Source organism: Leptopilina boulardi, unplaced genomic scaffold, assembly GCF_019393585.1.
Source record: "Leptopilina boulardi isolate dan_hultmark-lab unplaced genomic scaffold, ZJU_Lbou_2.1 LbouV2_352, whole genome shotgun sequence".
NCBI classification, from domain to species: Eukaryota; Metazoa; Arthropoda; class Insecta; order Hymenoptera; family Figitidae; genus Leptopilina; species Leptopilina boulardi.
In genome coordinates this window covers 540,387-562,374 of record NW_026137921.1, presented here as the reverse complement: position 1 = coordinate 562,374, position 21,988 = coordinate 540,387, and the positions used below count along the sequence as shown (strand labels likewise).

The 21,988-nt window shown below is 28.9% G+C and overlaps 1 protein-coding gene across 2 annotated transcripts in view; it reads right to left on the bottom strand.

Moving 5' to 3' along the window:
- Positions 1 to 20,108: 20,108 nt before the first annotated feature.
- Positions 20,109 to 21,988, bottom strand: part of LOC127286321 (E3 ubiquitin-protein ligase TRIM9) — a 224,660-nt gene continuing 222,780 nt past the window's right edge. For both annotated transcript variants that reach the window (XM_051312709.1, XM_051312710.1), the window contains one exon: positions 20,109 to 21,771. In XM_051312709.1, the coding sequence (XP_051168666.1) occupies positions 21,443 to 21,771 (329 nt within the window). In that variant the 3' untranslated portion in view covers positions 20,109 to 21,442. The remainder of the gene's footprint in view (positions 21,772 to 21,988) is intronic.

The window sequence follows — 21,988 nt, the reverse complement described above, 5'->3', positions numbered from 1 at the left end:
TCAGTAGTAGAGTCATTATTAGGTGTATCGCATCCGCATTTTGTGTTTCTTATTTATTGGTTATCGCTGGTTATATTGTGCCATTTATTTATAGGTTTCGGGCTTCTCGTATCTTTGGTAAGTGTGTTCCTTTTGGAGCGGTAAAAACATATCAGGGTATAGTGTGTTTATAAATTGTGTATTTAAAAGAAATCACCTTAATTTATATCTTGTTTTTCTGAACACATATAAAAAACGTTTAGCTCTCCATATACAATATATATCCCAGTCGAAAATCGTAAGTTTCCCTGAAGGGTTCACATGGCCTTCAGGTAACTGTTATGAAGGTTTCAAAAGCTTCATGGCAACTATTTATACATTAGACCTAAAATTCTGTGATATTTGCTTTCTGACTTCTTAACGGGAAGCTTTTTCTACAGCTTGTTGAATATCTGTGGACAGCTTCTAGCAAAAGGTCTACCAGTTTGCTTGGTGAATGCTTTCCTAATGCCTGGTTTAATGTGTAAGAAAGCAATTCTATTTGCTTTTCACAAGTTGCAAATTAATATGTAATTTAATTACCTTTTTTACACTTCCTGAAAACTAGAATAATTTCATTAAATTAAACTAAATCGAAAAATCATAAAAATTCTATAGTAATTTGTAAATCCGTTTTATACAATTAATAATTATTCTTTATATATTATATAAAAATTATTTTTCAAAGAAAACGTTTATTTTTAAACACTTAAATTATATACGAAAAAAATTATATATAACTTGAGAAAAATTTGGGGTTAGGAATACGAACACGGTGAAAACTTTTTATATTGAATAATGAATACAATTTCTTAAAAAAAAGACAAAATATTTATTATTTAAAAAAAAAGATTATTATTTTTATACTTGATATTTATGAATATTTTTTATAAATAATATATTCTTTATTCTTTTAGAATTTCATAATTTATGAAAATGAATTTAACAGCGTATTTTTATTTACAAATTTTTAAAAGTATTCTACATGAAACATTAAATTATTAATCAATATTAATTGTGTAATTTCACTATAGAAAATTAATTGACAACTAACTTTTAATTGAAAGAAGATAATAATTAATTTAAAAAAAAGTATTTAATATCACTAATAGATATTTTATAAAACAATTGTACCCTTTTAAAAAGACTGTGGAAATACCGAGTCTGACGTAAATAATTTTTCTTTAATTCTTCAATATTTAAATATAATAATCTAATACATCATATTTTTACGAGATAAATAAAGATGGAAAGAAAGGTTAAATTTAATTTTTGATCATTGTCATTTTTCTCTGTTTCCTGAAACATCCATGACGCTTCATTTAATTTTCGCCACCTGAACGCTTTCTTTTTATATATGCAAAATCCTGCAACTCTTTGATAACTCTCTCAAAGCTACTTGAATGCTTTGTTTAAAACGTACAAAATTTGTTATTTTCAAGCTTTCCGTGGAAGCGAAAAATCGGCCATAACAGGCTTCCTGAAAGTTTTCTATAGCTAGTTATCTACTGTCTCACAATTCTCTAATGGTTATCTCAATACTTCAAAACAACTTTTTGTGCAGCTTAACATAGCGGAGGATTTTCGACTGGGATAGTAAAAATATAACCGTTAACATGAATTGATAACCGAAAAATATTCTAAATCTCATTCTGTTGCTGAAAATTTTTGTTATTCTAGTCAGAAAAAATAAAACCATTATTTTTCATTTCTAACATTGCTGTTGTTTTCGAAAAATCCTTTAAGGATTCTCCCTGGCAATATAAGGAAATGACACAGACTTACCAAATTTTCTCATTTTGTTCATTAGATTGATTTAGGAAGTTATGATTTTTTTCAGAATTTTTTACCACGTAGTTTTTTAGAAAAAAAAATAAAATATATGACCATAATTTAACATGGGCTCTTATGGGAACGTGTATAAACCAAAGGAAAAAAGTGTGATGGAAATGACACAAAAATCTGAAAGTTGGTATATACAGGAAAAAATATGATAAATTTATTAACTGCACAATATAAAGAAAATTTACCACATAGTTTTTGAGTAAATAAATAATAAAGTTTGATTTTTTGTCATAATAATAATAGTAAGTGTAGCAGACATGAAAACGTGGCAACGTCGCAACACGTGTTTTGCACGTTTGCGCAGCAACTTGCCGCGAATTTCAAATGCAAGTATACAAGTCGACAAATTGATATTTATATTCAGATATTTTTGTATATTATTTTTAGAAAATAATGGATTAAACTGCAATGAATATTGTATATGTTATGTTTAATTTGAAAGTTTATATAAATTTAATTCTGATTAATTATTGGAAAACAAAAAGAGTGATAAAAATACACGTACATAACCTCAAATTATAATTAAATATTTTTGTCAAAATAAAATATAGTTCAAAACTACTACAATCACAGTTTTATTTAATTGGATATTTGTTTACTAATTATCATGTAAATTGAAATAAAGTATAATAAATAAACTATTTATATGCTTGTATAAGGTAAAAGAAAATTCCATTTTATTTTCAAATTTTGAGGTGAACGACTTATATTACAAATTTCTTATAAGTAAATAATATTATTTTCATTTTCAATTTTAAGTATTTTATGGAAGTTCAACAATTAAATAGTAACATATAACAAAAAATTTGAGGTTAGATGTCAGATCAGGTGTAGGCCCAATCTGTGTTACATACATATATACATACAAATACCAGTCTTACCAACCTTACATAAACTACGCGACGAGAATGCGACGTTGCCATGATTTCAAGCACTTTTTAAAAAATTTAATTAAATAGAATTTATAATATTTTAGTAACGAGGAAAGCTTATTATTCCCTCACAACAAAAGGATATTCAGGATATCCTTGGGACGTCCTGGGGATATCGATTTGTTTTCGGCGGTTTGGATATCCCTGGGATATCTTAGAGATGTCCATGGATATCCAGAGGATATCTTAGGGATATCCGAATCGCCAAAAGCAAATGGATATCCCCAGGACGTCCCAGGGATATCCTGAATATCCTTGTGTTGTGAGGGTTAATTTATACACCTTTTTCTAAACAATTCTACTATCAATAAGGACAAGAACCTTTCTTATCATATAAAAATTTATTTTTTCTAAGGTTGCAAACTTGTGAGCCTTCACACAGGAAGAATAGAAACTATCCCCTTACTCCGCACCACCCCCTGGAGAATCCTTAATCGAAAATAGTTCATATTTTTTGCTCGTTGTATCAGAATGACGTTAGTTTTCGATTATTATCTTCCGAATTGGGATATTTTTATTTACTTGTAGAAGTTTTTTTTATTTATATTAATCAATTGATGGTCCCCATCAAATAACTCAACAAACCCTCAGACGGTAGTTCTAATGATAATCAAAACCGTTTAAAAGTGAAAAAATAAAATTTGAAAATTAATATTTTTACATTCTCATCATAATGAGTCACGTGGTGCCTAAACGTACTTTAAATGACCACTTTTTTTACTTCGGATTTTTTTCTTGCATTCGATTCAGGAACTTAAAAATAGTGTGTAAATTAATTTTTAGCGAAATTCGTCGAGCCGTTTTCAAAAAAAAGTTATTTTTTGTATTAAAAAATAAATTTTTCAAAAATTAAAAATATCACAGTTTTCCCAAAAGTATCAAATTGAGACCAAAAATTGCATCAAATCTTTGCAAAGTTTTGATGCACATAAGTTATATCAAAAAGAGATCGTTTTGTGTATCATTTTTAGAAATGATACACGAAACGGTCTCATTCTTTGATGCAAAAAATTTAATCAATTTATATCAATCATGGCCAAATTGAATCGACTCAAAATTAAACGAATTTTTTTCAGATATTTTGGTAATAGTACAATTGCGGAGACCATTTCACTATTTAATTTGAAAATGAAAATAACAGAAAATCAAAGACAATGTGCAATTCGATAATTAAAAAGTGACAGCTTATAAACATAACCTAAAATGCATGAGAAAAAATTTGTCGATAAAATCAATATAGCCGAGCTTTTTAGAAGGTAGATGGCAGTTTTGCTTTTTATAAAAACGATTCAGAAAAAATTTAAAGAAAGAAAATAGATAAGTGCTGCCATCTACCTTCTAAAAAGCTCGGCTATATTGATTTTATCGACAAATTTTTTCTCATGCATTTTAGGTTATGTTTATAAGCTGTCACTTTTTAATTATCGAATTGCACATTGTCTTTGATTTTCTGTTATTTTCATTTTCAAATTAAATAGTGAAATGGTCTCCGCAATTGTACTATTACCAAAATATCTGAAAAAAATTCGTTTAATTTTGAGTCGATTCAATTCGGCCATGATTGATATAAATTGATTAAATTTTTTGCATCAAAAAATGAGACCGTTTCGTGTATCATTTCTAAAAATGATACACAAAACGATCTCTTTTTGATATAACTTATGTGAATCAAAACGTTGCAATAGAAAAAGATACAACCAAGTTTACTGTGTTAATCGAAATTGATTTTTTTTTTTTGAAAAAATTGATTTTTAACATAAAAAATATCCGAAGTAAAAAAAAGTGGCCATATAAAGTTTGTTCAGGCACCCCGTGGAGTAGGTATTATATTTGGGCGCTTTTGAGCTTTCTCTAATTCCTATGAATCTCCACGTTTTGAATTAGTATGGCTGTCTGTATTTCCATATAAGTATGATAGTAAATGAATTTTTAGAAAATATTAATCTGTTAAAACTGTACATTCTTCCACTCTAAAATAATCAAAATTAAAAATTTTATAATGCACACTTTTTATTGTTATTGCATTTTTATAATTTTCGAGAGTGAAACGCGAATGCGGTGATGAGAATGTAAAGTTATTTTTTAAAAATGTATTAAAATTTTCAAAGAATTTTTTCTTCTGCTCAAGCGAAATTAGTTCGAAGCGGAATAACTTATTGTATTAAAAAATTTTGGAATTGTTGACTTTTGTTAATTACAAAGACCTGGGCAATTTAATTAATGCTACTACGTTTTTTGAAAGTAAAAGACAAACGGAGCGCGTACTACAACGTTAGGACAATGAGCGCGAAGCGCGCATAAATATTAGACCGCAAAGCGGGACGATCATACTTCGCGCGCTCCAAAGAACGCTCAACTTAGCGAGCGAAGCAAGTTCCAAGCGCAAAGCGCGTAATGATAATATGTCGAATTTTCTTATTACACCTTTGAGCAAGTTTGTTTTAAGCTTAAAAATGGAAATTAATGGTGTAACTTAAATTACCATGAGTAATAAAATAATTCTTTTATTTTTGTTATATTTATTTTTTGTTAAGTACTTTGTATGAAAGGGCATCAGGCCCATTGTAGTGTAAATAAATAAATAATAATAGACATAAAAATTTTTTAACCAAAATGTTTTTCAAATATTTAAAATAATTAATATAAGAAATAATACAGTTGTTTAAAAAAATGTCACATATGTGAAGACATCTCTCACAATCATAAAATCTCCTCAATAATGTCAGAGACATTCTGTTTCAGGATATACTTGTAATTTTTTTTATAGACATAGAGATTTCAAATGAAACAAGGGTCATAACCATCGACAAGTGCTGACTGACATGACAAGTATAACTGACATACATTTTTTTCAAATGTTTCTATTTATTTGAGATGTTTGTTTCAAGAGTTAATTCTATATATATAGACTAAAATAATTTTATTCAAAATAAAATTTTTTTCACATTAACAATTTAAAGGTATTGCAGAACGATTTTATCTCAAATTGAAAACATACAAAATTCATCCAAAAAACCAAAAACGCGAAACTAAACTCTTGTCTACGCCAAAAACGGTGAGTCCAATCAAAAAAGTGCTCCATACATTTTTTTATCAGGACTGGCTACTTGACACCCCCTGGCGGATTGTATGATGCGAATGCTCCACGAAATTGGCGGAGCATTCGTGGAACATGAAGTTGAGATTGAAATTTTGTCTTAAATATTATAAAAAATAATGAAATATATAGTTAAATGATTAAAACAATAAGATTTATGTTTTTATGATGATTATTGTTAAATAATTATAAAAATTTAATGTTTTTATTAATTTCAATCTATTACAGTTTATTATTAACATTTGTCGATAAAATCAATAAAGTCGCGCTTTTTAGAAGGTAGGTGGCAGCACTTTTTTTTCCTTTTCTTAAATAATTCCAGTAATTTTTTTACCAAAAGCAAATCTTATATTTGTTAAACTGAAATATTGGTCAAAAAAATGTATTATTTTATAAGTCTAAATAAATTTTGTGATTTTTTGAATTCTTTGACATCCCGGCAAGAAGTCTGGAATAGAAAAAAATTAAAGTTATCTCATAATCGTATACGAAATTGAAAAATTTTAATTCCATTTAATACCTCATTTTTCCACTTTTTCAATGTCATCGAAATAAGATAGATAGACAACGAAATGAATTCCACTTAAATCTAAAATTCGTTTTGCATTACGTAAAAATCGGTAAGTGTGCTTTCTATTATATAATGACAATTGTACATATTTTTGTGCTTCGAAAATAATTTGCTCATGATTATATTTATAAGTAATAGTGAATGAATTTCCTGTGTTTTTTCGGTTCAATGTGAAAATAATAAATAATTTATAAAGAATATGATGTTGGTAAAAAGTTTAATAAATTTAAACGTGAGGCATCAAAAATTGAACATAATATATTGTCTCAACATTTTTTTAGGTTAATCGTTGAATATAAAATAGTCGCCTTCACTTTTTTTATAGGAATAATTTAGATTACAAATAAAAAAACAACTCAGATTTTTATCAATAAATAAATTATTAATAAAACAAATTTAATTCATTTAAATATATTCTATTTCATATTGCACGCATTACGAAAACGTAATTAAAAGGTATTCAAGTTTAATGCTGTCTATTCCTTACAAAAAATTACAAAATAATAAAAAAATCAGGTATTAAATAGAATTGATTTCTTTAATTCTTTTTAATTCCAGCCTTCTTGACAAGGTAAGCATTCCGACATAGCACCAAAGTCTTAACCCGGAAGTTGTCTACAAAAATTATATGGTGCACTATTTAATTGGTCCAGGGGAGGCTGAGCTCCATTCAAACAAAGTTGAGAAAAAATTCCAAAAATTAAATTTTCGAGATATTGTTTTCGGCAAATAACCATAGTATTTAGAAGAAAGTTATGAACCAAAAATGTATAGCGCACTTTAGAATTAGTCCAACGGACGCTGAGCTACAGTAGAAAAATCGAGGAAAAAATTTTCGAAAAATAAAATTTGCGAGATAACCGCTCGGAAATAGCGCCAAAAAAATAGTCAAAAAGTTCCAAACAAAAAATGTATGGCGTACTTTTTGATTGGTCCAGCGGATGCTGAGCTACACTCAAAAAATCGTGGAAAAAATTTTCGAAAAATAAAATTTGCGAGATAACCACTCGGGAATACCGACAAAAAAATAATCAAAAAGTTTCGAACAAAAAATGTATGGCGTACTTTTTGATTGGTCCAGCGGATGCTGAGCTACACTCAAAAATATTTTGGAAAAATTTTCGAAAAATTAAATTTGCGAGATAATCGTTCGGGAATACCGCTTAATTCTTTAGCAAAAAGTAGCGAACAAAAAATGTATGGCGAACTTTTTGATTGGTACTGCGGATGCTGAGCCACACTCAGATAAATTTTTTAAAAAATTTCAAAAAATTAAATTTGCGAGATAATTGGTCGGGAATACCGCCAAAGTCTTAACCCGGGAGTCTCGAACAAAAAATGTATGGCGCACTTTTTGATTGGTCCAGCGGATGCTGAGCTACACTCAGATAAATTTTTTAAAAAATTTCGAAAAATTAAATTTGCGAGATAATTGGTCGGGAATACCGCCAAAGTCTTAACTCGGGAGTCTCGAACAAAAAATGTATGGCGCACTTTTTGATTGGTCCAGCGGATGCTGAGCTACACTAGAAAACAAATTTGGAAAAATTTCCGAAAAATTAAAATCGCGAGATAATCGTTCGGGAATACCACCAATAAAATAGGGAAAAAGTTTCGAACAAAAAATGTATGGCGCACTTTCTGATTGGTCCAGCGGATGCTGAGCTACACTCAAAAATATTTTGGAAAAATTTTCGAAAAAAAAAATTTGCAAGATAATCGATTCGGAATACCACCACAGTAATTAGAAGAAAGTTCTGAACAAAAAATGTATAGCGCACTTTTTGATTGGTCCAGTGGATGCTGAGCTACACTCAGATAAATTTTTTAAAAAATTTCGAAAAATTAAATTTGCGAGATAATTGGTCGGGAATACCGCCAAAGTCTTTAGCAAAAAGTAGCGAACAAAAAATGTATGGCGCACTTATTGATTGGTCCAGCGGATGCTGAGCCACACTCAGATAAATTTTTTAAAAAAATTTCGAAAAAATAAATTTGCGAGATAATTGATCGGAAATACCGCCAAAGTCTTAACCCGGGAGTCTCGAACGAAAAATGTATGGCGTACTTTTTGATTGGTCCAGCGGATGCTGAGCTACACTCAAAAATATTTTGGAAAAATTTTCGAAAAATTAAATTTGCGAGATAATCGTTCGGGAATACCGCTTAATTCTTTAGCAAAAAGTAGCGAACAAAAAATGTATGGCGAACTTTTTGATTGGTACTGCGGATGCTGAGCCACACTCAGATAAATTTTTTAAAAAATTTCAAAAAATTAAATTTGCGAGATAATTGGTCGGGAATACCGCCAAAGTCTTAACCCGGGAGTCTCGAACAAAAAATGTATGGCGCACTTTTTGATTGGTCCAGCGGATGCTGAGCTACACTCAGATAAATTTTTTAAAAAATTTCGAAAAATTAAATTTGCGAGATAATTGGTCGGGAATACCGCCAAAGTCTTAACTCGGGAGTCTCGAACAAAAAATGTATGGCGCACTTTTTGATTGGTCCAGCGGATGCTGAGCTACACTAGAAAACAAATTTGGAAAAATTTCCGAAAAATTAAAATTGCGAGATAATCGTTCGGGAATACCACCAATAAAATAGGGAAAAAGTTTCGAACAAAAAATGTATGGCGCACTTTCTGATTGGTCCAGCGGATGCTGAGCTACACTCAAAAATATTTTGGAAAAATTTTCGAAAAAAAAAATTTGCAAGATAATCGATTCGGAATACCACCACAGTAATTAGAAGAAAGTTCTGAACAAAAAATGTATAGCGCACTTTTTGATTGGTCCAGTGGATGCTGAGCTACACTCAGATAAATTTTTTAAAAAATTTCGAAAAATTAAATTTGGGAGATAATTGATCGGGAATACCGCCAAAGTCTTAAGCCGGGAGTCTCCAACAAAAAATGTATTGCGCACTTTTTGATTGGTCCAGCGGATGCTGAGCTACACTCAGATAAATTTTTTAAAAAATTTCGAAAAATTAAATTTGCGAGATAATTGGTCGGGAATACCGCCAAAGTCTTTAGCAAAAAGTAGCGAACAAAAAATGTATGGTGCACTTTCTGATTGGTCCAGCGGATGCTGAGCTACATTCAAAAATAGTTTGGAACAATTGTGTAAAAATGAAATTTTCCAGATAATCGCTCGAGAATACCAAAAAAAAATAGTCAAAATTTTCGAAAAAAATTTTTATCGCACTTTTTGAATGGTCCAGTGAATGCTGAGCTACAGTAGAAAACAAATTCATAAATAATTACGAAAAATTAAATTTGCGAGATAATTGTTCGGGAATACCACCAAAATCTAAACCAGGATTTCTCGAAAAAAAAATTTATGGCGCATTTACAATGAAAGGAATTGGAACAAAGAACATGTACATGAACATTTACTAGAACATGCAAGTGTACTCGTTTACTACAGTTTTGGATTAAAGTACTTGTACATGAACAGGTACATATTCTTGTACATTTCGATACATGCACAAAAAATATTTCTTTTTAAGTCTAAAATTTAAGATAATTTTCTGAAAAGTTTAACCTACAAACATAAGGACAAACTGTACATACCAAAATATACTGCGCAGTTTTAAAACTCATAGAAAACTATTTGAAAAAAATATTGAAAATGTGGTACTAACCCCGTAAATGTATTCGTTCTCGCAAACGCGAAACGCAATAAACGTCTACGCAATAAACGTTTTGTCCAATCAAAAAGTGCGCTATACATTTTTTGTTCAGGACCGGCTTATTAAAAAAAGAATTGAATATTTTCTTAACTAATTTTGAAAATTTTAAATATAGGAAAAATTCTACATACTAATCAATATGATTGATGAATTATTTTGTAAATTTAGTATTATTATTCCTAATGGTATAAACATTGGACAATACGATTAGTGAATTAAAGTTTTTTTTTGAAAACTGTTATCTTATGTGTGCATAGTGGAAAATTTTTTTTTATCAGATCAAGGATCAAATCCGGATGGAATATTTATATATATATATATATATAATCACTGACAGCTTATCAAACATCAATTTCAAAATCAATTTTAATTTATCAGATTCCATGAAAACTATTCGTGGAATTTAATTCGTGACAACCCAGAGATTGGTATCTGTATTTTATATATAAAGCAAGCATTTTTCAATTTAAACGAGTTTTATAAAACTTGGGAAATTGAAATAGATATATATATATATATATGTGTCTATATGATAATCTGTTAAAAAATAATTTTTTTTACAAACATGTTTTCTTAATTAAAAAACCATTGAAATAATTTTTTGCATAAAAAAAATATATGACATTTTTTTTTACTCTATCCATTAGAAATAAAGCTATAAAGAGAAAATTCGAGTAAAATCTGACGCGACGCAATTCAGTATAAAATTGGACATTTCTTTTTTTTTATTACATCAATAAAAACTTAATTATCTAGATAATTTATGTTACAGGATATAAAAATGTTATCTATATATACATTTTACTTTATGCATTATTGGAATGGAAAGAATGGTGGAAAATTTGACTGGTTTTATGTTTGAAAATTTTTAAATGTTTTTCTAAAATTATGATTAAAAAAAAGTAATAATTATTGCAGTCAAAGAAAAAAAAACTATTATTATGAAATTTTCCAGTGAAAAAATGTACTTTAACATAAATTAAAAAGCTTTCTCAAACAATGAGATATATATATATATATTTATATATATATATATAGGCGGTGAAAGTCAGTCTTGCGTAGAAAACTTCCTTTATTTTCTTTCAATTTTCTAAGTGAATGTAAACAATGGGGTGAATTTAAAGTACAGAATAAATTAAAATTCAACAAAAGCCATTTAATGGTATAAAGTCAGATATATTTATAGAACACTTAATTGTGTGTATATATTTGGGAATTGCAATAAACAAGAATATTTTTGGAATTTAAAAAAAAAAAAAGTTCCCCTTAAACAATTCAAAATTGATCGTACGCCAACGTGGAGAGAGTAATTTCAGTCGTGCGAGAGACTTTAATCGAGTTTCACGCAATTGACGCGAGTGCCACTTTGGTAATGAACTTACTGGGAAACATGCTGATTAACGGGTAGGAGACATCCACAGTAAATCCATACATGTGTGTCTTTACAGGTGTATTCAGCAAGGCCTAAGCACATATAAGCTTGTATATACGTATACAGATATACATACACACACATATATATATATATATATATATATATATGTAGATATAGACTTGCAGTTTACAGTTTGACCAGAGTTTGTGCAATTTAGTAAGTCGAGTTTACTCCATACTCAAGTCCATAGTGAACTTCGTAATTTTCAGGAGTTTCATGTGCCTTACACCATTATAATATTCTATTTCCTCCTCAATCTCTGAATTCATTATAGCAACAATTTGCCAACTTGACAATTACTTATTTAGCCTTTTCCTAAGATATATTTTTCAAAAATTAGGCTTATAGATTATGCCACTGAAAGAAATCTAATGTAATTATTGCCATTTAATGAAATCAAAAAAATTCCATTTATTACACCAGTTAAAATAGTAGAATCTCGGTTTAAACAATTTTTTATTTGCCTGTTATTAAACATTTTTACAAACTTTATCAAAAAAGTAGAATCCTGACTTGAATTACCTTCGAAGGTACCATTTATCTCTTTGATGGTTTAGTCCAACTTGTCTTGGTGGAGAGTTTGTTAACTTCTGGTTGGAACATCCTTTGACGACGTATACTTACATTAATAATTATTATAGAGTTGTAGCTAATTTTGTACTACAGTATAACACTTTCTGCTTATTAGTTTCTGTACTTACAGGAAATAAAGAATTATGTCCAAGCAAACTAAATCATGTAATAATAAATAAAACTAATGCTTTTGCTTTCAATATAATGGATTCACCGGCATCAGTCGAGGAACAAAAAAAAGACAATTTGTAATTATTTTTTTCATATCATTACACACTTTCCACTATATAATAATGAAACAGAGAGAACTTCAAAGAGACGGGAAGTAGACTCTTTGAACTGTGCCAAGTGAAATGGGATGAGAAATCCACTGGATTCTGAATTCTCTGTCTGAACATGTGGAAACACGACAAGGTTGACTATTACCTTGAACAAGCTTTGTCAGGTCATGATTGCTTTGGACAGTATGTATCTTAAAAGGCTTAAGCTGGACGAATCTCGTGTATGCGGGAATGGTTTAGGTCACACCTAATAACATGATCTCCATTAGAAGCTAACATAGATTTCTACTAACCATGAAGGCAATTTTGACAATTTGTTCATTATATTCGATTATCCAAACCCAAATTTTTGTTTGCTTTAAACAAAAATATTTAAAAATCCCTTGACAACAATAAATATTTATATAAACACCAAAAGGGTCTAATATAATCTAAAATAATTATAAACATCAAATCCCTATCACTGTAAAAAGAAAGGTATTAATTTAATACCGACTTCAGGTAGGTACTAAATTGTCATTTGGTTCTATTTTGATAACTAAAATCGGTACTGTTTTAGTAATTTTCCGTACTGTTTTAGAACATTCTTTTTACAATGATGTCTGCTTTTTTATTTCGAATGTAATTTTTTTCTCTCGGAAGAATATATTATTTCCAGTTGGATACTGATACATTTTGTTTAAATCAATTAAACCCCTGTTCTTTTCATGTATATTACCACTCTTTCAGTTCTTCATTCGTTGCCTAATAAAAATTATTAAAATAATACGAAGAATTTTAAGAATATAATTGAATTTCTTTTAGTTTCCATCCACTCTTTGTGCGCATATGCAGATTTACAAATAAAGACCATATATCATACTTGTCGTAGCCAGAGGCAAAACACTTGTTTCACAAATGTAGATTTCGTGCTTTTCCATCCACGATTCCATATAACCAGAATGAGAGAGAGAGAGACTTTTTTTTTTTATTTTTAGCTTGAAGTTTCGGCATGTCAAATTTTTCTCCCACTGTACTGAACACAAACTTTATTTCGACGAATTTATAAAAGAAATTTTAGATTCAAAAAAGAGAAATTCATGTTTCTAACTTTTGATAAAAAGTAATTTTTTATTGGGGTCATTCCATTATATTTCACCTAAAGTCGTTGCGGCCTAATTTTTAAAAAACTTGGTACTTTCAGAAATGATTCATTATAATATTTAGGAAACGAAATAAAAAGAATTAAGTTTAAATTTTTATTATTTATCTCAAAATATGTATTTAAAGTGGACAAGGTGCGGAAAAATGTCACCTTTTTAGCATTTAGAAACTTTTTTTAAAAACATAGAAAAATTGTTAAAAGTGTAAAAAAAATTATTTTTTCTTGTTTAGAATCGATTAATTATCTATTTTTTAATGATTAAAGTAGTAAATAAATTAAAATAATATATAAAATAAGTTTTCAAAGTTGGTCTGTCAAATAACTTAATTTTGGGATTTTTATTAATTAATTATTAAAAAGTGGAATTATTAAATAAAATAAAAACTCACTGAATGTAAAGTATTTGCGGTGAACTATCAAATTTTCTTAGCACTTTTTACTTTTTCCATTTATAAATGTAAAAAATCTTGAGTCGAAAATTGGCACTTTGTTGATTTTTCCGATTTTTAATCGCTTGTAACTCTTTTGGTGCAAAATAAAAACTTTTGAAACCTGGCGGAATATTTAAGTTATATCTAAATAAAAACTCACTGTAATTTTCGTGATGGATTTTGATCGAGATTAGAAGAAAATTTAATTCCAAAATTGTACGTATATTTCCAGGTTAATGTATGTAATTTTTCGTCTTTGAAGTAGTGGCCCAACTTCAAGTTTAAAAAAATTACAAACATTAACCTGGAAATATACGTACAATTTTGGAATTAAATTTTCTCCTTATCTCGATCAAAATCCATCACAAAAATTTAAGTGAGTTTTTATTTAGATTTAACTTAAATATTCCACAAGGTTTCAAAAGTTTTTATTTTGCACCAAAAGAGTTACAAGCGATTAAAAATCGGAAAAGTCAACAAAGTGCAAATTTTCGACTCAAGATTTTTTACATTTATAAATTTAAAAAGTACAAAGTGCTAAGAAAATTTGAAAGTTCACCACAAATACTTTACATTCGGTAAGTTTTTATTTTATTTAATAACTCCACTTTTTAGTAATTAATTAATAAAAATCCCAAAATTAGGTTATTTGACAGACCAACTTTGAAAACTTATTTTATATATTATTTTAATTTATTTACTACTTTAATCATTAAAAAATAGATAATTAATCGATTCTAAACAAGAAAAAATAATTTTTTTTACACTTTTAACAATTTTTCTATGTTTTTAAAAAAAGTTTCTAAATGCTAAAAAGGTGAAATTTTTCCGCACCTTGTCCACTTTAAATACATATTTTGAGATAAATAATAAAAATTTTAACTTAATTCTTTTTATTTCGTTTCCTAAATATCATAAAAAATCATTTCTGAAAGTACCAACTTCTTTAAAAATTAGGCCGCAACGACTTTAGGTGAAATATAATGGAATGACCCATTGATAAACTATTTTTGAAATACAGAAATTTAGTTTTCATTTTGAAATGACAAATTTTATTTGAAAATAGGTAACTGATACACGCCTCGTTAAGTCGGAAATTGCATTTCGAAAAGCAGTTACACCTAATGCTAAAGTCGTATTGTCGGAGGGTGGTAGGGGGGGGAGTGTAGGAGGGTTTAGCCTAATCGTGCAGTTTCACACTCCTGGAAATAGAACCACCGTGATTGCAAACTCCTTGCAGGCGTAAGGTTCCGGATGCTTGGGATTATTTCCTCCTAAAACTGTTTCACACTATTTTCGTGCAAAACCTGTTACCTTCGTAAATTTCTTAACATATATATGTTGAAAATTATTTCTCTTCAAAAATACTTATGTTAGTCAAATCTATTTAAGACGTAGAGAAACAATTTTTAGAAAATTAATTATTGCTTGAAATAACTATTTTCTATAATTATTATGAAAATTTATTTTATAATTAAGTAATAGCTATACTTGTAATAACAAATATATATATATATATATATATATTTTAAATTATAATTATTTTACGCATAAATCTGTTAATATTCAGAATATAATATTGAATAATAATGTTTATTTTAATGATTCTACTTCATTAAATTTTCATCATGTATACTGTTTTTCAGTGAAAAGCGACTCCTTTTGAACCCCCCCAGGCGTTCATTTGTATAACGCACGTAGTTTTCCCTTCGTTTCATATAATTCGATACAAAAAAGCAAAGTTTCAAAGTCACGAGAAATATTCAATTTGAGTTTATTCGCCTAAGGGAATCCAGCTTTCGGATCCAATGTACAAATTTATAAATATCTCGCATAAACAATTGTAAAATAAACCTTATTGGGAAAATTTTTTTTTTTTAATTAATAAAAGAAAAAGAATTTTACTTTCTCCTGTAAAAAATTTCTTTTCTTTACATGATGTTTTGGAGTATACCAAAGTTTGAAATTTAACAACGTGCGGATGAAACCGTTCATTATAGTTTCTAGTATTATATATATATATAGTGAAATAAATAAGAGAATTTTTGAAAACTTTCCTATCAAAACCCAGACTCAATATAGAGTGATGTTAAACTAGAAACTAACCACAAGGGTTCTAAGCTTGATCTGCAAAGTTGTAAGCCACACGACAGTTCAATAGGAACTACAATGTTATTACGTATAGTAAAACTTTTGCAGTGTGTTGCTATAGGAAGGAATTCTCTGACATCCCTTTCTCGCAAACATTTTCGTGAAAACAACGACAATTTCGATAATACCAGATTTTCTTAAATTAATAATAATAATAATAATACTGATTTTATTGTTTGCAAAATCGAAATTTCATTTGCGAGCGCTACGTGTTTATTAGGGTTATTTTACATTAGGGTAAAAAATTTTAAAAACTGAAAACAGAAAAATACCGACACAAAAATCTACCTTACCGATTCATGGTAAAACAGTATTCTTTAAAAAATAAATATATAAAAAATTACTGACACCGACGTCTACCTTACCGACTGATGGTAAAGAATTTTTTGGAAGTTTTACAAACTTTTCCCAAAAAACCTGTTTTATCGTCAGTCGGTAAGGTAGATTTCTATATCGGTAAGTTATATATTTTTTCCAAAAATCTATTTTACCATCAGTAGGTAAGGTAGATTTCTATGTCAGTAAGTTTTATATTTTTCAAAAAATCTGTTTTACCATCAGTCGGTGAGGTAGATTTCTATGTCGGTAATTTTTATATTTTCAAAAACCTGTTTTATCGTCAGTCGGTAAGGTAGATTTCTATGACGGTAATTTTTATATTCTTCCAAGAATCTGTTTTACCATCAGTCGGTAAGGTAGATTTCTATGTCGGTAATTTTTATATTTTCAAAAACCTGTTTTATCGTCAGTCGGTAAGGTAGATTTCTATGTCGGTAAGTTTTATATATTTTCCAAAAATCTGTTTTGCCATCAGTCGGTGAGGTAGATTTCTATGTCGGTAATTTTTATATTTTCAAAAACCTGTTTTATCGTCAGTCGGTAAGGTAGATTTCTATGTCCGTAATTTTTTATATTTTTAATTTTTCAAAAATTTCTTTACCGTCAGTCGGTAAGGTAGATTTCTAAGTCGGTAATTTCTTATATGAGCATTTTCCCTATTTAAACAATTTATAAATTTGCAAAAACTTTATTATACAAATTTGAACTAAAAATCCGATATATAGGAGAAAAATTTAACTCAAGGGGTCTAAAAATTAATCCGATGTAAGCGGGTATTTTAACACAGACTTATATAGTTAAAGCGTTTTATCGACCGAGTTAAATCATCAGTTCCGTCAAATTCCAATTTATAATATTATTTTCAATGTATCATCATATGCAGATAATTAAAATTAATAACACAAATACAATTAACAAAAAGAAGAAGAAGGAAGAAAGAACTTTCCTTTTTATTATTATATTTAAAAATTTTTAAATGATGTTCCTTATATCAAGTTTTCTAAATGCTTGCGGAAAAAGTTTCTATCGAAATAAGAAACTGGAACAGTGGATTTCCGTGTTGTGGAAAAAGGTTGAAAGCATTTACTATACCCCCTCATATTCCTTCTTCACCTCTCAAATAGCCGAAGGGACTTATCAAACCAGAAACTTGGCGAAAGAAAGTAACAAAGATTTCGCATCAGTCCTTGCACATCTAGCTCAGAAAAGTTTTGACGACGCCCGCGAAATTTCACGGGCTAGCCAAGAAGAGTGAGGGGGGGGAGGAGGAGGAATTTTAAAACTTTCGACTGATGCCAACGTCGCGGAGCAGAAGTTAAATCGATACGTCAATTTGCATATTTATAAGCTTAATAATAAATAGGTTTCAGGGTGCCGAAAGTCTTCCCGGAAGTCGTACATAGAAGATGAGAAATAAGCTTTCAGAAACTTAAATTTAGTATCTAAAAGCTCCACACATAGACATACACATTCTTTGCCATCTACTTCCTAAGTCTATTTACTCTCACAGTACTGACCTAATATCAAAGTTTTCCTATATAAGAAAGTAAAACTTTTATAAGAGCACTAGTTTGTTCTGTTGTTGGTACTTTTAATACGATATTTAGACTTTATGAATGACATTATTATATAGAGTAAAAAGATGAGAGATTGAATAAATAATCAAATTATTAAATTCAATTTGTTTTTGATAATTGAAACTAATAATATATATATTGTAAAATTTAATTACTATAAATACTACAAAAACAAAATAGGCCTAAAGATATGTTTTAAAATAACATATATAGGAAAGACTCTCTTTATAAGAGAGAGAGCCTTTGAATTTTTTTTTTTGCAAGGCCAAATCATTTAATTAAGAATTGCAGAAGATTTATCTATTGAAAATCTGTGACGCAGTTAAATCAATAAAGGGAGAATAATTACTTACCTTATTTGTATATGTTGTGAGGCAGCAAACGAAGTTCCGCACGTGTACATTCAAATTCCATTCTCCCTTTCTTAAAATCAAACGGACCCTTCAAAAATTTCTCCTAATGGATGGAATATCGAGGCCTTATATAGAAGGATATGATTAAGGAACCCTCCTAACCGCTCAAAAAGGCTGGCTTACGTCTCGCTCAAGGGTAAATAAGAACATGAGTGGTGCAATGAAAAACCTCTATTCGATCATCGAATCTAAATTTCTTTATTATTTTTTCTTTTAATAAAAGACCAAAAAAAAATTTATTCAATACAAATTTATTCCATCTAGATGAATGAAAACAAAATTTCATCATTATCTTTCCTCTTTATTGTCCATTGTCAGTTCATGTTAAAAATATTTGTCCGAATATAGTTAATTTTCTCAATGGCCTGGCAGAATTGATAAACTTTAATTTAACAAAAAAGTTTAAAAAAAAATTTATCCATTAAAGCATTAAAAATAATTACAAATTGAAAAGTTTTTTCTATTTCTAATTATTTATACAAATTATTGTTATGTACTGAATTACGTTTTTTTTATTGCTGACTAAGAATAAGGTAGATTCCTATATTATCTGCAGAATATAAAGTACAAACACCATGTTCCTTTATTACCGACTGTAGATAAGCCACATTCCTACTATATCAACAGTCGGTAAAGCAGAAATTATGTTTTTCTTTAATATCGCCTAAAGATAGGGAAGATTCATACATTATCAGCTGTCGGTAAAGCCGAAATTCTGTTTCTCTTTCATGACACCTACATTTAAAGTAAGATAAAGTAGATTTCTATATTATTAATAGTTGGAAAGGCCGAAATTCTTTTTCTATTTCTTTTTGACTGAAGGTAAGGTAGGATAAAGTAGATTTCTATATTATTAACAGTCGGAAAAGCTAACATCCCGTTTCTCTGTTTTTGAAATTTATAAGGTACATCCCTACATTACCAGCAGTCGAAAAAGCTGAAATTTCGCCACTTCTTACTTGCTTACTAAGGATCAACCAGATTCCTACATTATTAGCAATTGGTAAAGTAGGAAATTCACATTTTCTTCTATATCGACTAAAATTAAGATTGACTCTTATATTATATTTCCATGTTTCTTCATTACCGACTGTGAATAAGTCATATTCCTGCATTATCAGCAGTGGGTAAAACAGAAATTCCTAATTTCTTTCTTATCTACTAATAATGAGGCACATTTCTACATTATCAGGTGTTGGTAAACTTAAATTATGTTTCTTGGCTACTGGAGGTAAAGTAGGGTAAGGTAGATGCCTATATTATTAGCAGTTGGAAAAGCCGAAATTCTGTTTGTTTTTGTAATTAAGGTTAAGGTAGATCCCTATATTATCAGCAGTCGTAAAAGCTGAAATTTCGAACTTCTTACTTACTTACCAAAGATAAGGCAAATTCCTATATTATCAGCAATCGGTAAACTATAAATTTCACATTTTCTTCTTTATCAACTAAAATTAAGGTAGATTTCTATATTATCAGCAATCCATCAAGATAAACAAATAAAATATCATTTTTTAAGATTTAATATGACCGTAAATAGTAAAATAAATTTATTTCAAAAAATAAAATTGTAATTTTGGAAATAGGATATAAAGTAAAAAAACTGAGTTTATTTGATGCAATTTTATTGATTGAGTACAATGATGATAATAATAATAATAATACACTTGGCAATTTGATCGGCAGTATTTTATATACAAATATATACAATGTGATTCTCACCTTCGGTTGAGTGTTCGATTTTTACCTTTAAATCGGCTTATCACGGAAACCCTACATTACTGCTGTTGTAATTTAGAACGTATATATACATACGATCTCTTAAAACATAATATCGGGTCCTTGTATTCACAATGTTTCGTACAAATATGTATAAAAGGCGACAAGTAGCAAAAAACGTATTATAACAATTAAAGAACAAAGAATATTTATCTTTTTTGGAGGGGAAGGATAGAAACATGAGAAAGTAGAAAGACGAGAAATCTATAAAGACTAGAAACAGTATACATTTATTTTACACTCGACTGTCTTGAAGTTATCTATATCGAGTATTCATCTTATTTATAGATATATTTTTTTTTTGTCTCATTCATAAATACATTTATTCTTTTATTATAATTTATTCACTCATCAATTCATGCCTTTGAATAATAATAATAATAATTTATTTCTTATTGCTCGCTTATTTTATTGTTGTTGTTGTTGTTTTTTTCATGCGCATTTATGTCAGCGCAATTTTTAATAACACTTATAAATATACGATATGATATGAAGGTACGATGGATATTCGGATAAATTCAAGCTCCAACGTATAAACGTGAGAAAGTACAGTCTTTCGAAAAATGCGTGCATTTTTTTTTTCCTTTTAAACACACGTTAATTTGATAATTGCGATATTATTTTTTCGCTTAATAATTTTTCTTAAAGGTCAAATTAAATTATTTTAATAATATACATATACTATATTCTACAATCTTTTGTAGTCTAACGACAAATTTTGGTTTATTAATTTTCAAATCACATTTCGAAGTGATTCGAATATTTAATAGAATAAGAAAAAGAATTAGTTAAAGCAAACGAATTCCAATTTTTTTCATTAAATACAGATATTTTTTTATAAAAATCTGTAACCTTTTAAATATATTAGGAAAATATTTAATAATTTTTTTTTTATAGAAAATTTTTTAAAAAACTAATTTTTTTTATAAATTATACAATTTTTTTGTTAGAAACAATATGAAATTAAAAAATATTGTTAATATTTTTTTGACCATTTAAAATTCAGTACCACAACAATTAGTCTCGCTTGGTGTTTCTTCGATAATTTTTTCAAGAGTCTGCAATTGTAGGCTATCGTTTAAATCCTTGATTCGCTCAATTGTAAATGAGCAAGGATAACCGATCTCTTGAAAGAGGCCCTTTTTCAGGACTGATAGGTACCCCTAGCTTTGAATAACATCGCTCATGTACTCTTCATGTAGATCGAGAAGATGACGAGGAACATCGAGGGCTGTATGAAGAGTGACAGTGACACCACGATTAAGACTTACTGCCGGATAAAAAACGCCATAGAGATCACGAAATGCAACACCGCCCTGTGGACGATCATTGACGAAAAATCTTAATGTATGAGTTGTGTCCAAATCAAGAAGAAGGCCAACTGTTGAACCTTGTTGAACACCACCGTCTGTTCTTTGGGCGTGACCGCCACCGTGCATGAACCATGATCTCGAACGATCGATGTACATACTGTAGCCTTTATCGTCCTTTCCTGCAAGAATACATCAACACCGAGAGATTCATTAATTACATGTAATGGAAGTGATAAAGGGGTGTGGATGCGCGCGCGAGATAGATTTTAGGGAGTACTTAATTAAAAAGCCCTCATCGAATATATATATATATATATACATTGATTGAGAGGGTGGATTTTCATTCAATTTTCTTATAATTTTTATTTTCTGCTTCAAGTTTTCTATTTTTTTTTG